At 33.6% G+C, this 17,388-nt stretch overlaps 1 protein-coding gene across 1 annotated transcript in view; it reads right to left on the bottom strand.

Annotated features, from left to right (window-relative positions):
• The window catches only part of LOC145291920 (E3 ubiquitin-protein ligase LRSAM1-like), a 56,985-nt gene that overhangs the window by 39,129 nt on the left and 468 nt on the right, over window positions 1–17,388 (bottom strand). Inside the window, exons 2-7 of the mRNA XM_080137769.1 lie at window positions 16,363–16,527; window positions 12,231–12,278; window positions 10,678–10,811; window positions 9,109–9,138; window positions 5,765–5,887; window positions 2,948–3,035 (exon numbers count right to left, since the gene is read on the bottom strand). Coding sequence (XP_079993895.1) covers window positions 2,948–3,035; window positions 5,765–5,887; window positions 9,109–9,138; window positions 10,678–10,811; window positions 12,231–12,278; window positions 16,363–16,429 — 490 coding nt within the window. The 5' untranslated portion in view covers window positions 16,430–16,527. The remainder of the gene's footprint in view (window positions 1–2,947; window positions 3,036–5,764; window positions 5,888–9,108; window positions 9,139–10,677; window positions 10,812–12,230; window positions 12,279–16,362; window positions 16,528–17,388) is intronic.

Raw genomic sequence — 17,388 nt, 5'->3', positions numbered from 1 at the left:
GTGTGCTGAGAAAAAAGTGGTAGTAGGCAAGCAGGCTCGAACCCGTACCACAAAGGAAAAGAATGTGAAAAAAAACCCCAAAAAATCTGATGTCTTTGCTGTTGCATTCATCACCAAAACGGAATGATGTAGGTTTAAATTAAGGCTAGACAATCAAAAAGAGAAATGACTTTCGAAAATATTGGTGAAAAAAGTGACCTCTCCCTGTAGAAAAGTGTTCAGTTCAGAGTAAAGGAATTAATGTTTTTAACCAATTTTTGTCATTTGTCATCTGAAGGGTCGAGCTTCAAAACAATCCCAATCCCGTGAAAATCTGCCGTTGCTGCCGAAGGTTTTAGGCAGACATACAAACATACATACATTTAAACAGACAGGTGAGATTTACATTGTAGATTATTCTAACATTTTTGGTTGTTTTCACCTCATTCTTTTATGAAAAAAAATTATTCTAACATTTTGGGTTGTTTTTATAAACAAGGCACACATTGCCTCCGATTCGGATTTCTTACTCATCCGAATTTGTTTAAGATGCGACTCCTGACACATTAATCATCTCAACAATCAGCTGTTTCATCCACAATGCATTCGACTTTAAACATTTCTAGTCTGATCATTCAATATTTTACAACAAATTTCAAACATTTTCACTCTCACTATATACAGGGTCTGCCATAAGTAACTATATAAATTTATTTCAGCAAAATAAATGTAACATGGAAGAAATATACAACAACTGCAATATAGAAATCACGTTTCTGAATTTTTGAGATGAGGATTGATTATTCATATTTGAATTATTCAAACTACTGTTCTCATCTTGAGTTTTATTTTAACGCTTCAGTTGATGTAACCTCTGACCTTATTCAAGTGTATCTTGTTAAACTTGTGGATCTTTCTGTTGAAAATCTGCATGCAATTTCAAACAGAACCCTTTATTTAATCCACAGGAGTAGCATGCTCTTGTTCTGTCAGTCATGACAGTGCAGAAGTCCTAAGTAATTCGTAATTATATTTTTGGTCATCTACACTAAGGATTGAATCTCCAACCTCTAGGAATGTAACATTTTACAAATTAATTTTACCAAGTACTTTATCCACTACGCTATAGGTTCTGTTCAAAATTCCGGCAAATAACATTCAAGATGAGAACAATAATTTGCAGACTCCAAATAATATCAAAAAAGCACAACTAATATGAAAAATTACAAATAACATCAAAAAAGCAGAAATAATATAAAAAAAGCACAAATAATATGAAAAAACATTTTTGCAGCATAAAACATGTTTATTAAAGCGCCATGTGCTGGAGTTCAACCCACTTGATTAATCTTTAATGGACCGAGCAATATACTTTGGCACACAGCTCCAACGACACTTGAGCAATGGCAGCTAAGAGTTAGATTATTTGGACTACTATTCCCATCTTGAGTGTTTTCCCCACAACATTTCGGATCACAAGGAATCGTGGCATAACAGATGAAGTACTAGGTAAAAAAATTCAGTTCTAACACTCTTCTGGGGGTTGAAGGTTCAATCCTCAATGCAAATAAATTACTTGAGATTTCTACCCAGTCATGGCTGACAGAACAAGAATTTTACTCCCATGGGTTAAATAATGGATTCTCGTTCAAAATTCCAAGCAGATCCCAGAGTTTGACAGAAAAATGCTCAAGTTTGACAAAATACACCTGAAGAAAGTCAGAAGTTACATTGGTTGAAACATTGTGAAAATAACACTCAAGACGAGAACAGTAGTTCAAATAATCCAAATTATCAATCCTCATCTCAAAAATTCAGAAACATAGTTCCGATTTGTTCCATTTGTTCAAAGATGGAGCTTCGTTGTTTCTTTTAGAAAACTCCACGGGAAAAAGTCAAATCTGGTGTACATGGATGCTAAAAAAAAAAATAATTTCCAATTTCAAATAATACCCGAGCAGTTTTTCATATCTTAGTTACAACCTATAAGGAAAATATTCAAGGCAGATTTTGTTTTTTAACACAATCATTTAATATAATTACTAGTGAGAAACGTGGAAATTCCATGGCGGAATCTTTCATATGTAATATATTGCTACTGGGCATTCTGTGGACGTCCAGCGTGAATGGAAACCCTGCGATATTATTGTAGCCCTTTTGTTAAAACTGTAAAAGTATTTATCTAAATAATCTGGTTAATGTAGTATCAGAATATATCTTATTACGGTTTATTTCCAATATTCTTATAGGAGTCTGTGACTCCTATAAGGACGCCCGGCATGAACAGAAACCCTACGATATCATGATACCATCTTTAGACAGAACAGATACCTTGGATCCTAAACAGAAGACCAAGAAGGTATATTTTAGTTTAATGTACAGTCCAAAAGTGGCAAACAGTCCAAAAGTGACAAACAGTCCAAAAGTGACATTTATTCTTATTAATTTTTTTTTTTACATTGCATCTTTGGTGATCAGGAGATCCTATTTATTAAAAAGTAGGAAAGAAGGTGATAACTAGGGCTGTGACAACAGAATATTCTTTTCATTGTTTTGACTCTCGAGTATATATCCATTAATATGTTTTTATATAGACTGATATGGTTCTCGGTTGATTAAGTGTGTCGAATTGTGTCGGATATGTACTCGAGAGTCAAAACAATGAAAAGAATATGCTGTTGTCACAGCCCTAGTTATGACATACTACGAACATGAAATTAGCATATCTACTATATACTAATAATTTAATGTTCATAGTATGTTATCACCTTCTATGCTCATTTTTAATAGGATCTCTGGAGTGAATAATTTATAATCTGGAAACCGTGACACACACACGCACACACGTATACGTTATAGGTATTATGATATTAGTATATAAACTTTCTACTATATCTAAGCAACCAAATGCAATACTCCCACTTAATTATTAAAAATCTAAAATTGAAGAATAAAAGATAATACTTACTTTCTTTCAAGCTAAGCACAAGATTTTGACGGTCAAGTTCTTTTTTACTTGTTAATTCTTGTAATTCTTGATTCAATTTCATTTGATCCTGAAATAGAAAAGTTTAAAAGTTATGGGAGGTGACCGGGAGGAAGTGGGGTGTATGACTAGGGCTATGATAACAGAATATTCCTATCCTTGTTTTGACTCTCGAGTATATATCCGACACAGTTAATCAACCAAGAACCACATCACTATATAAAAGCATATAAGATATCAACCGATATACACTTGAGAGTCAAAACAATGAAAAGAATATGCTGTTGTCCGAGACCTATTAATGACACAGACTGACAACTTGAGTGTGCCAAGTTCAAATCCAGTTTGAGTCACTTAGGGATGTTGGCAACCTTCACAATTACACCAGATTTTGATGGATTGTTCAATTGCAATATCCACACTAATGTTATATATTCTTTTATGCACCATCTTCAACTTTCACTGGAGTAAGTTCATCACCAACCTTGAAGTGCTCGAACAGACTAAAATCAGCAGTATTGAGGTCACGCTGCTGAAATCACAACTACACTGAGCTGGCCACGTCTCCAGAATCAAAGACCACCACCTTCCCAAAATCACCTTGTATGATGAACTTTCCATTGGCCACCGCCACAAAGAAGCACCAAAGGAATGATACAAAGACTGAAGAAATCTCTTAGTGCTTGCCACATCGACTACCGCCTGTGGTCAACCCTTGCAAGCGACCAAGGTACCATCCATCAAGCATTCTTCTTCGAGAACACTCAACTTGTCTGGAGGACATAAGACGCAGGAGGAATGAATGCCAACTAGCCGTAACCCTATATCCAGACCAGATCCTAGCCTGCAGCTGTTGTAAGCAAGCCTGCTTATCCTGTATTGGACACGAGCGTGTCTGCAGAACACAGGGACAAGCTGCTGTGAGATATTCGTTTACGAAGTCAAGCCATGGATATAAGAAATCATTTTGAACTTTTGTACTTCACTGTGACTTTCTGGTACCCCCCCCATTTTAATTCTTCATTTTTTTCAGTCCTTTGTTCTCCATCCATATTATCCAGTTTTACTTTTTCCAAAAAAAAATGTAATTTTATTCTATTCATTAGATTTTTTTAAACTCTCATTTCAATTTGATTTTAAATTACGATATCGTTACAGAAGTGATCTAGCCACCATAGTTGAGATATATATAAGGAAAAGAAATTAAAACTGTAAATTAAAATTTATTGTTCGACAGAATGCCCCAAAAACAATTTTCGAGGAATCCGTTAAGAAATCCATTTTCAAGAAGGCCATGAGACGCTTTACCAACAATGGAAATAAATGAATTAGCTTTAAGTGACCAAAATATCTAACCTTGCACTTTTTGGACATTCTTGGCAACTGCAAGTGGATTTTTATGTTCCTTTAAGCTACATTGAATTTCTTTTCCAATTGGATTATTTTTTCACTCTGCAATTATGTGTTTTGGCTGACATTGAAATTCCAACCATTTGTTTTTTTAAAGAAAACTTTCTTTGCTTCTTGGATTTACTTTTGAGCGAGTCTTCATGCATTCTGGACTTCCTATATTAGGTTTGTTTTTCCAATTTTTCACATGTTTTAACCGATATGAACATATTTGTTTTTGCATTTTATGACCAATCATCATAAAGTGCTGTTTCATTTAATGCCACAACCAGCTAATTCTTAGCTCGGTTATAATAATTTGTTAAAATCTTTCTTTCCTCTGAAGAGAAAAATAGCATTCTTTGAAACTCCACGGAATAAGAGTTTTTGAAAATTGTTTTTTAAGTATTCTGTTGAACGATAAATTTACTTGTACATTTTAATTTACAGTCTTGATTTCTTTTTATTATATATATATATATTTGTTTTTAAAAATTAAAATCAAATTATCCCTGAACAAAGTTCTGAATCGATTCTTAATATGGGGAGGGGGGGGGGTATTGATGCGGCTCTTCTTTGTCATGAGAACGAAAATCGAAATATTGAATTTCAAGTGAAACCAATGGTATCTACTTGTCATGTCACAGTCATGAACATATCCAAAATTTACGAAAAAGGAGGAGATAGAAAATTAATTATTAATGAAAATAGTTTCCGAAGACAATTAGCAGGAATTGTGTTTTGCTAAAAAAAATAAATCAGACTTCGAATCGTAACAAGGGAAGTAATTATTTTCTGAAAACTGAAAATTTTAGACCAATTTAGCAAAACTCAATTGTCACTAATCGTCTTCAAAAATTGTTTTCATTAATAATTTTCTACCTTATCATTTTTCATAAATTTTGGATATGTTCATCACTGCGCCATGACATGATAATTAGATACGATTGGTTTTATTTGAAATTCAATATTTTGATTTTCAAATAAAGCTCTAATAATGAAGAAGCGGCGTTGATTCTTAAAGTCTGAGTTATGTCCCTTTGATATCGACGTTAATGAAGGCAAAAAAAGTGGCTGATGAAGGAATTTGATAATTTTTTTTTTTACAAGAATATTGGATAAATTTGTATAATTTTTAGTGAGTTGGGTTTCTTTTTTAACCTCACAAGAAAAAACATTTTGTTTATATTTTTTTCTGGACATTTTTAATTGGAAAAGTGTAACCCATCTTTATGAGGTTGCTTTTCCCAAACTATACTTCTTTCATTATACCAAGAGAGTGCATTTAAAGAGTACCAAGGAAGCTGAAATCAGTGTGCATGTTAAGCTTAGTCACTATATGGCAGCAACCCACTTACATTGTCCTTGTGTCAAACCCACCCTTTTGTGGATGAGAGCAAATATACTCACAAATGCCATAACCGACACCAGGTGGTCCTTTTCTCGATGGGCAGTGGCAGCTAGTTTTGCATGTTCTTTTTCATCTTCCTCATACTGTTGACTGAAAAGCATCCGTTCTTGCCGTTTCTTTGCCTGCAGAACAAATTTAAAATACTTAAAATGTTTTACAGATAAAAATGCCATACGTCAGTGATCCAGCGCATATCTTACATACACATTCCTATACAATAAGAACACGGTAAACCAATACACATACAAATACTTGTATATGTATAAAAATTAATAAAAAGATTTTTATACAATAACTGTTGCTTTTACAGCAGCATTGCTTCCAACAAAGCCTTCATCAGACGATGACTCTGGGTTCAGGCATGGTTTCTATTGTGGATGAAAATGAGTCACAATATTAAGATGAAAGAGTCCTGGTATTCACTACAAATTGCATGTGTGCTCTTTGCTCGACAACAGAAATGTCTGGCGTATATAGTGCCAGACAGATCCATATTATTATGTTTAATCAAGAGTTTCGGATTCAATGCATCATTACCACTAGCCCAGAGCACCCCAGCAAAATCTCAAAATAACACGAGACTGTTGGATTGTTGTCAATCTGTAGGACTGCCATATCCACGATAATGCAGATAGAGCCTCGTCTTATTTTCTTTGTATATTTTTTCTTGTCTAACAGAGAAAGACCAAGATTATTAAAGAATGTGGAGGTTGAGTTCGCAATAAAACCTTCGCATCCGACTTCGATAGGAAATACAATGGTTTTCCATCTATTTCAGAAACATTCTTCTCGTAGATCTTCATATCTTTCCACCTTACACTGATGTGCCCATTCAAAATTTTCCTCAAATGGAATAATTAATTCAACGAGAAAAACTTTTTTCAAATTAATGGATCAAATGACGATATTCGGATGCAGATCTGTTAACGTTATTTCAGTTGGAAATATGAGCCAGCATTCAAAGTTGAATGCAACTCACCAGTTCAAGCAGTCATCAAACAATGATGATCTCTGCCTATTTTTACATAAACATTTTTAACTATCTCCTTCTTTAACAGAATGAATTGCTCTACTGGTGATATTTTGAGATTTATTGGCAGTTTCCACAATCTTCAATACTTCATTGCATCTTCAGATGTAGCTTCTTAGGAAATGTTCGCTTTCAGGGTTTTGAGATTGGCAGTTTTCCTCACATGCTTTGCATCGATCGGATGTAGTTAACCTCGAGACATGAAGGTTAACTGGTATGTAAACCAATACACAAACAGTGTCACACTACCACATACTCATATATGTATTAGCGGCGGTGGAGGGGTTTCGCCCGGCATAAAATACACTTTAATATGATATTTTAATTTGTCCAGATTTCGTATATATTATTATAAAGTCGTGATCTCAAATGTAAAAAAAAAAGTATGTGGGTGCGATCAGTTAGAATCAAAACCGAAACTGTAGCATTCAAAACTGGTGACGTTACCACTGGACTAACATGACACACATATGAACTGATTAAAAATAAACTAAGATGAATATACAAAATGTATAATGATGTTTTCAATTTTGACTCCCTAAAATCAATTTTAACCAGCTAAAGACCCATAAAAGAATGGTCCACAAAAAATCCAATCATTTGAGGCCCCTAGCGCCGCTCTGACTTTTAGTCTCGGAAGAGAGTTTGAAAATATGGAGACAGACAGACAGACATAATGAGTTTTATAAATTGGATTACTTACACACACATATTCACACACATTGAATGAGACATTTCAAAACCTTGTGATGACTAAATTTTCTTCATCAAACACATGTTTTCATAATTGAAAATCAGTAACATAAAAACTTTTTATCTATTAAATTATGAAACTCAAATCGTCTTGCATGGATGTTGATACCATCCATCCGGTTTACAACCGTCTGGTTTGAAAAATTTTGTATCTCGTCTTATATGCCGAAATATATGGTAAATAAAACAAAGCCATGAAAATGAAAGCTTAAAACACAATTTTTTGCATTTAAAATATGCAAATCAAAACAAAACTAAATTCCTTTCGGATTTTTTTTACATCGGCATTTTACAAATTTTCTTTGTATTTTTTATTGCAACTTGGAATCGTTTTCAAACAAAAACATGTTTACTATTTAAAATCTCTTCTATATTCTGCAATTGACAGTTTAAAGACATTAAAATTACTCAAATCAGCGTTCCCAGTTGTTGAAACCATGTTATTAAAAAGAAACTACTTAACTATCAACACATAACATGTAACATTTTTTTTATAAATTAAAAAAAAAAAATCATACAATAAGTAACTGTTACCAAAGGCAATAAAAATGTTAACAGGTTGCTTAAGAAAAACTGAAGAAATTAAAACCCTTTTTCTCACTATAACTGTAACCAAATGCAATAAGAATTACTTATGTATTTGCTTTGATTTTTTATGATTTAAACTATTTTTAAGACTTTTTTACTAGATTTAGTTATTGTCAGTTTAAAGACATTACTTGCAAATGTTTATCAATACTTTGAACATTATGCAAACGATATACTTTTTAGCCTGTTAAAAATGAGCAGAGGTTATAGCCGTTGACTTGTGATAAGTGATTTATACCATACTGGTTTTCATTAAGTCGCACTTCTTTGTTTATAAAGCCATTCGATGGAAGTGACGTCCGACAAATTTTAAGGTTCGGATGACCAACACTGTATATAATGTAGCTTATTTAAAGCAAATATAAAAATAGAAGTTTTGGTAAATTTTTACATGGTTTACATCTTTACATTTTCCTTTAAAATGCCGACTTTTGTAGGTTATCGGGTATGCTGAAAACGAATATCACATTTAAATTTTCTGCAAATAAGTAGTTTTCTGGATATTAAGCAACATAATTCCTGATGTTAAACGTGGTGGCCATTGTTGTATGTACAACCACAGATATTTCTGGCATAATTAATATTCTCACTATTTCATATACTGACCCAACAGGTCATGGGTAAGTCTAGTATGTTTATAAAATTGTAGATATAAAAATTTTCCATTATGGAGTAACGTTTTTCCAAATTTTCATCCATAACACTGTCTTATGTTTTAATTACCACTTGCTAACTGGTGACCCTTCTATTCTCACGTGTTCCATTTTTTCCCCCATTTTATATGCGTGTGTGGATATATATATATATCCTCCATTTTCTTCCTTCTCTATGACATAACTTTATAAACAATTTATATTAAATGTTCATGTGGTTCTTGCCTTTACCTAAAGATGCTACTGCCATACAAAGGCCACGGAACGCGGCACAAATTTTTAGGTTATTGAAGATAACATAAAAACAATTTGTACTCACCTGTAAATCTGTGTATTTTTCAATGTTTTGCTGAAATAAACAAAGAAAATTTACTTTTACCTTGATTAAAGTTTGTGCAAAATTTCAAAAAAATCCAAGGCGTGGTTATTGCGAAAAATGAAAACAAATGAATGATTTGAGGGTAATTTTACCCCTATAATGCCCCCTGTCTGCTTCCCTCCTGACTACAACTTGGATGTCTTCAAGTCCAACGTAAACAAATTCCTGATGAACCGCCCTCTTAAGTAGACACTTTATTAAATATTCGCACTAACATACTGTACTTACAATAACCCTTATCCCTGTTTTGGAAGAGCTAATAAATTCATTTACCTACGCAACACAATTCCATTGGACAAACATGACTAGCAGACGATGCATATCCGCCACATGTTAGATATTGGCAGGCAACCCCAGGAAGAAAAAACATTCGATGGGTTGCACACACGTAAATGGATTCAGTGTGAAGAATGCAGGATTTTCCACCATTGTCTAACGAAATGCATAATTTGACCCAGAAATATGTGAGAGGATATCAGTCAAAAGGTTGATATAATAGACAAAGGAAATATTAAACATTCCAATAGGAAAAGAATGTTTTTATGAATAAAATCATCACAAAGAAAATGTCAGTTGGCCGGTCAGAGAGAGAGCCAGGTTCATCACCATTTCTTCAGCGCCCGATAACTTCACCCCACATGCCTTTTAGAAAATGTCAAAACATCAGTTATAATTTATAATCAAAAACTAATTTGTTGGTGTGAAATAAGAGCAATATATCTTTTATAGATCAACTGTGTTGTGGTTTAGTTCCCTGTTAAGAAAAGTAGATGTTAACATTCATAGAGGCCAGACAAACACATTTTGAACAACTAGCGACAACGAATATGTAACACATGGAAAATCTTCAGGTAGTTGTCAAAAACTGCTCAAAATGAACCCATCTAATGCAAGATAGACGTGCGTGTTGTATGCAGCCTAACCTGTGCTTTTGTCAACAAGCTTCCATGAAAAAGTATGTTGCAAAGCGTTTTGATATGGCCATTTGCCATCAGTAACACTCCAAAGTGTATTCTACGTATTACAGTAGAATAAAGAGAGAAGAACAGGTTTTAAAAGAAAGGAACTATTCAGAGGGGGGGGGTTAACTTTTCAAGTTTATTATCTACATTTCTGGACATCAAATAGTCTCGTTGTTAGGAAATATTTTATTCATTTTGTCCAACTTGTATTCTTGTATGACTGAGACTTGGCTGACGACAAAACGTGATCCTGTCTGCAGTGTGTCAGATGGAGGACAGTTCCATTCTACAGGCACTTCAGCTGGTACGATCATATTGTCTACCGTCAGTCATGAGAAATGCTCTAAAGTATGTCCTACATTGACATTGATGACCAAAAGTTACGTGTTAGGCGACTTATAAGATGGAGGGGATCAACTGATGATGGTCCGAATTCAGCACAAAAAGACATGAAAAGTTGGAAGTCATTCATGAAACGTCAAACTTCAACATGAGATAAAAAGACAAAAAAATTAAAATAAAAAACATACGTATGATAAACTATTACCATAATTTTGGCATCTTCTGCCAATACTTTGAGCGAATTATCACTGAAGGTGGAAGACAGAACAGATTTTCCATCGGAAGATTCAAGAACTTGAAGGACAAACTGGGAAGCTGGCAGATATTCTTCGCCATTCTCTAAGAATATAAATAAAATCAAAATTACTAAACATATTTAAAATTATCAGGACATTTCAATACAAAGTTGAGCTTCTTTTTTTTTTTGTTTTTTTTTTGTATCATTTTGTTTTTTTATTATTTTCAAAGTGTTCAGTTTTTTGTTTTTTTTATTTTAGTTTTGCTGTTTCTTTTATTTTTTTCCAAAACAAGAGAAGTTTTTAGATTTCATTTTAGATTTTTTTTTATCATTTTCAAAGTGTTCATGCCGTTTTTTTTTATTTTAGTTTGGAGGTTTCTTTTGTTTTTTTTCTTAAGTTTTTACCGTTTCTTTCTTTCTTTTTTTTTTTTTTTTTTAAAACAAGAAGCTTTTAGATTTCATTTTAGTGTTTTCTTTTATCATTTTCAAAGTGTTCACATAATTTTTTTTCTTAATTTTTGCTGTTTTTGTTTTCCAAACAAGAAAAGTTTTTACATTTTATTAAAGGTTTCTTATCATTTCCAAAGTATTCACGGTTTTTCTTTTTTTTTTTTAATTTTTGGCCTTTTCTTTTTTCTTTCCTAAAACAAATTTTAAAAACATTTAATTTCTATAAAAATATAAAAAATATCAACGGTTACTGAGTATATGCCAGTACTGAGGTTCTTAATATGTTGAGGGATCACCTCTCTGTCAAAAAAGTGCTGCAAAAATGCGTGTATGGTCAAGCACAAGCCTTGTATGCTTGCATTACAGTAATTGGCATTTGAAGATAATTTATTATCTTTTTTAATTTCAATTTTTACCTGCACCCTGGATATTATGTATTTAGTTGAATTTAGTTTTGGTTGGATTGTTTGGATTAATCGGACAATTATTCTCATTTTGGGTGTTATCTGCACAACATTTCTGTCAATCTAACTTCCGACAATGATAATATCTGCAAATAACACTCAAAATATGAATAATTGTTCGATCAATCCAAACATTCAAACCTTATCTAAAAAATTCAGAATTTGTTCATGCATAGCCTAGCATTCAGACTGCTTGACCAAACATCACCAAACTTGGGTAAATATCAGTCATGATCTAACCGAGAACCGATTTAATTCTGGAATATCTAGGTCAAATTTACGGAAAAGATAAATATTACCAGAGTATTCTGATTCTGTTCGTTGTATAAACTCACTACTTGGCCCATAATGTAGTCAGTGAGGTCCCATATCTTACATGACCCTGAAACATTCTACATTTTGATGGAATTTCAACTTTGTCAGGCAGATGTATGTACTCTTACAATTAACTTATGTTCTGGTTCATTATTATATTTGTATTGATAACGCATCACTTAATACTAAACAATAGAGAAAATGTTTTTGAAAATCTTGTGTATTTGCCAATTTTCAATTTGTCACAAAACTTATATCGACAAATTTTACGTAAATATCGTCATAACTTACCTTCACAAAGAAACCTCATGATTGCTTCTGTACCTTTTCCGCAAATAGCTAAAAAAAGAGAAAAAATATCAGAAAAATGGCAATAAATAGTAAGTGTTCAGGTGGTTAACCGTTAGAGGATTCGGCTGGCATGGGTGTAGAAATTTAGTGGATGCTGAATAATGAATGTAAAGAGGTGTGAAAATGTTAATTGTATTGTGCTAGGTGAGAAAATGTAAATTGTATTGTGCTAGGTGAGAAATCAGTCGAGGACGAAATAAGTGGAATAAGACAAAGGAATAGCAAAAGAAAAATTTTTTTTAAAAGTTAGTAAATTTTTTTAATTAAAAAACGAAAGCATGGACGCTACTGAAAACATAGGTCCCTCTCCGATAAATCGGGGGGACCTTAAATATACAATAAACAAAATTTCTAATATTGGCTTCAAACAAAGAAATTGACAAAAACAAGCCGAGCTTGCGGGATCCCCCTCCTCGAGTGAAAAATTTACTTTCACCATGACTAATGTTTCTGCAAAATTAAACATTTTTTTGTAATAATGCAGTAATATTCAACTAATTGCAACATGACAAGTTCATAACATTGCTTTTAATTGAAATTGTCATAAAAATAAATAGATAATATTAGTTTATAACGAAAATTCAATTTTTTTTACTTCAGATTTTGGCTCTAATAACGAAAAAGAACCAAAAAAATTGCTTTAAAATAAAAGCATCATATATATATATATATATATATATATATAGTAAAACTGGTAATTAGTAAAAACCTGAAGAGAGTGCTCAATACTATTGCAGAGCAAATGTGTTTTATTTTTTTATTACCGTTTTATCTGTTTGGTTTGTTTTGGATGTTGGACCATGTTTACGATCCAACAGCCTCGTCAGACTTACAGAAATGGTTCTAATATAAGGGTTATTGTGTGTACAGTAATCAATGGGATAATATCGTAGTAATCGTTAGTAATGGAGATTTGATAAAGTGTCTTACTTAAGGGGGTGGTTTATCAGGAATTTGTTTATGTTAGACTTGAAGACGTCCAAGTTGTAGTCAGGTAGGAAACAGGCAAACGGAAGAGAGTTCCACAGGCGTGCACTTCTAAGAAAGAAGCTTTGTTCATGGAATCTACTTTTTGATTTAGGAACAGATAAAGAGTGGGAAAATTATTGACAGTGGTTTCAGCTAGACGGATGTTTATCGTGAAAGATTGGCGAGGGAGGGGGACCAGAGATTAGAGCTCAGACTAGCACTTGCCATGGAAATAACGATAAAACAATGACAGGCTCGCAAAGTCTCTTCTGTGGGAGAGAGGTTGCAGGGAAGAGAAAAGGGCATCCCCCACTAAACCACAAAGTCTATTTTGTATTCTGTCAAAGCAGGATAGGCTGTTTTTAGCAGCTCCTGCCCAGATATGGCAACAATATTCCATCGTTGGACGTACTTGGCTTTTCTATAGATAGAGAATTGTATCAGTAGTGAGATATCTTCTGGATCGGTAAAAGGATCCCACCATTTTCCCAACGACCTTGGCAACAGACTTGATGTACGTGTTCTATTTCAGATCAGGAGTAAAGGTAAAACCCAGAAGCTTGTCAAAACATGGAACCTCCCCAAGATGAAAGCCATTCATTTCAATTGATACCAGATGAGGATCAGATCGTTGATGATGTAAAGATAGGAGCTTGGTTTTAGATGCATTAAAAGTAACTAGCCACCTCTTCCCCCACTGTACAACGTGCTCAAGATGAGAGGAGAGGGAATCAGAGATTTACGGCCTTTGATGTGTTGCCGTAGATGATTGTGTCATCAGCATAGATGTCAACGAATGAATTAAGTGTGTTTTGGGAGATCATTGATGTAGATCAGGAAGAGAGTTGGGCTCACAATGGACACCTGGGGGACTCCCCCATTAATACTGTGGGCCTCTGATTGCTGCCCATCAACCACTACTCTTATGAACCTATCAGAGAGAAATGATTTAATTATTGAGAAAACATTTCCAGTTATACTGTAGCTGGAAATCTTGTCAAGTAGGCCTTTATGCCAAACCTTATCGAAGGCCGTTGATATGTCAAGAGCAATTGCCCTAGAAAGGAAGCCTTTGTCGAGAGATTCACTAATCCTATGAGATATAACCATTAGCAAGTAGATCTAGCAGAACGGAAACCATATTGCATGTCACTAAGAAGGTTATTTCTGTTGAGGTGGTTGACTACTTCTCTATTCAATATGAATTCCAGCAGCTTACTCATGACACACAGGAGACTTATAGGTCTGTACTGAGAGGAAGATGACTTATCACCTGAATTCTTAAATACAGGGTATACTGATGAGGTTTTCCAGGGTGTTGGGAAGCACTTCTCCTTAAGGCAACAGTTTTGTAAGTATGGGGGCAAGTTCTGGTTGAAGCTTTTTTAACACTATAATTGGAATGCTGTTCTCATCTTAAGTGTGATTTTCACAAAATTTTGGTCCATGTAAACTGACTTCATGAGGGTAGCATGTTCTTGTTCTGTCAGCCATGACTGGATAAAGGTCCTAAGTAATTCGCAATCGTAATTTTCAGTCACCCACACTGAGGATTTGACCCTCAACCTTCATGAGGACATCATTTTTTTTACAATTGATTTTTTTCCAAGTACTCTAACTGCATCACAGGTACTTGTGGGTAAATAAAAGCTTCCGCTCAAAATTCTGTCCAAATACCCAAGTTCAACAAAAACATTCCCGAGTTCGACACGATAAACTGGAGATGAGGTTACATCAACCAAAACGTGAAAATCACACTCAAGATTAGAACATTAGTCTGAAGAATCCAAATAATACGAATAACCTATACAATTATGGCTGACAGGACAAGAAGTAAATAAAAATAGAAGTAAATAAAGGGTTCCGTTCAAATTCCCGAGTTTGACAAGATACACTTGCAGAACCAAAATGTTGTGAAAAATGACACTCAAGATGAGAAAAGTAATACAAACAATCCAAACAATCCTCATCTCAAATATTCACAAACGTTAAAAGTACTAATAAAAACAAAATGGATGCAGTTGTTTGACCTATCCAGGACATATTTACTTTCAAATTGATGGTTGAATATGGTTAAATTTGTGTTTATTTTTGCATTACATGCTAATCCATATTAGTCTAACTGTGCACCAAACGGATACCATAATACTTAGTCCGCTGCACCCTATCCTAACAAAGGTCTATACAAAATTTTAGACAGATTGGCCCAATAGTTTCTGAGAAAACTTCTAAGGTAAATCTAATATTGTGGTAACTAATCCCTATTATTCTCTTACTCTAAATCAAATGGATACCGTAATACTTAACCTGCTGCATCGTGCAAAATTTTAGCAAGATCAACCAGTAGTTTCTGAGAAAGAGTGGAATGGATAGACTAAAATTATATACATATGTGATACTATGAAGATGACCTGGGTCACTAAGTGCTGAGAAGGGAAGGGAGAATAGAAAGATAGGAAATATCTTACAATGTACAGAGAGGAAATGACAATGAATCTGTAGGTATTTTTAGATTGAGCCTTTTAGATTTGACAAATGACAATAGAAACCTACAGAAACGATAAAGAGAATCAACGACGCTTGACAGGGGTGAGTCAATGAGATGCTTAGAGAGGAAAGGGCAGCTTCCGGGTAGCCGGGATGAGGGACTTGAGTTTGCAACGGATGGACAGTTGACCGTTAGCAGCCGTGGACAAGAGATGGCATTCGTTAACGATGGATGGACAGTTTTTAGAGACGAACGTGACATCGAAATTAGGATACACACACACACACACACACACACACACACACACACACACACACACACACACACACACACCAAACCATCAAATATATGTGAAATATTTGTTGTTTTATACTATTCTTCTACTTATGGACCCACGTGTCTTTATCGACAGTCGCCACCGAGAAAATGACAATCCATCCCTAAGAACATAAAAAGTTGGATCGCTGGGATTGGCGGTCTCTCAGTGGGTCATACATATATACATATGTGTGTGTGCGTGTAGTATTTATACTTATATATATATAATATTTATAATTTATATATAGTGCTCCATATGTGAATAGAACATATATAGGTTTAGAAGGACTTTGTTACCTGCAGGAGGATAAATCATTTCTTCAGCATCGAGGATTAAATTCTCCAAGGTGCGTACATGCCACATCCCCTTTGGAAGGTTCTTTATTTGATTATGAGAAATGTCTAATGTTCTTAGAGATGGTAACTCACAAATTGTGGCTGGAAGTTCTTTCAATTTATTTCCTGGAAAAAAGAAATTAAATGTTTAATAATAGATAAAATTTTTGGAAATTGGTTTCTATTACTTATGAACAAAAAGACTGATTTAAAGTATATTGCAAACAGAAATAACTGCATATATATATATATAAACAAATATATAGAAAAATAAATATATTTAAAAATCTAATATATAAAAGTCTGTCTGTCTGTCTCCATATTTTCAATCTATGTGTTTTGAAACTAAAAATCACAGAGCAGCGCAAGGAGCCTAAAATGATTGGACTTTTTACAGACTGTTCTTTCATCGGTATTTAGACGGTTAAAATAGTTTTTAAGGGTCAAAAATGGGTCAAAACGAAAAAATTGTTATACATTTTGTACATTCATTTAAGTTTATTTTTTATCATTTCATATGCGTGTCACGTTGGTACAGTGGTAACGTCACCAGCTTTGAATGCTACAGTTTAGCTTTCGGTTTCGATTCTAATACTTTTTTTTTTGAAATTTTGAAATCACGACTCCATAATAATATATACAAAATCTGGACAAATTAAAATATCATATTTAAGCGTATTTTACGACCGGGCAACCCCCTCCCCCCACTAGTTCTAAATAAGCACCAAATTTTATGCTGGCATTTGAAGGTATAAACATTCAAATTTCTTAAAATATTTCTTTAAACAGCCTTCATTAAAAAAAACTTATACAAAATAGTACGTATAGAATCTATGAAATAAAAAAAAAAATTACAAAATGTAAATAAAAAAAACAAACTAACATACTAAAACAAATAAAATCAAAGAAAACAATTGAAATATTAAATGATAAATTTATTCACTGCAGTATTCATCTGAACAGATATTTTAAAAATTGTTGAAACCT

Source organism: Euprymna scolopes, chromosome 13 (assembly GCF_053919585.1).
Source record: "Euprymna scolopes isolate OS-2025 chromosome 13, ASM5391958v1, whole genome shotgun sequence".
NCBI lineage: Eukaryota > Metazoa > Mollusca > Cephalopoda > Sepiida > Sepiolidae > Euprymna > Euprymna scolopes.
The sequence above is the reverse complement of the archived record's forward strand: the minus strand, read 5'-3'. Positions and strand labels throughout refer to the sequence as shown.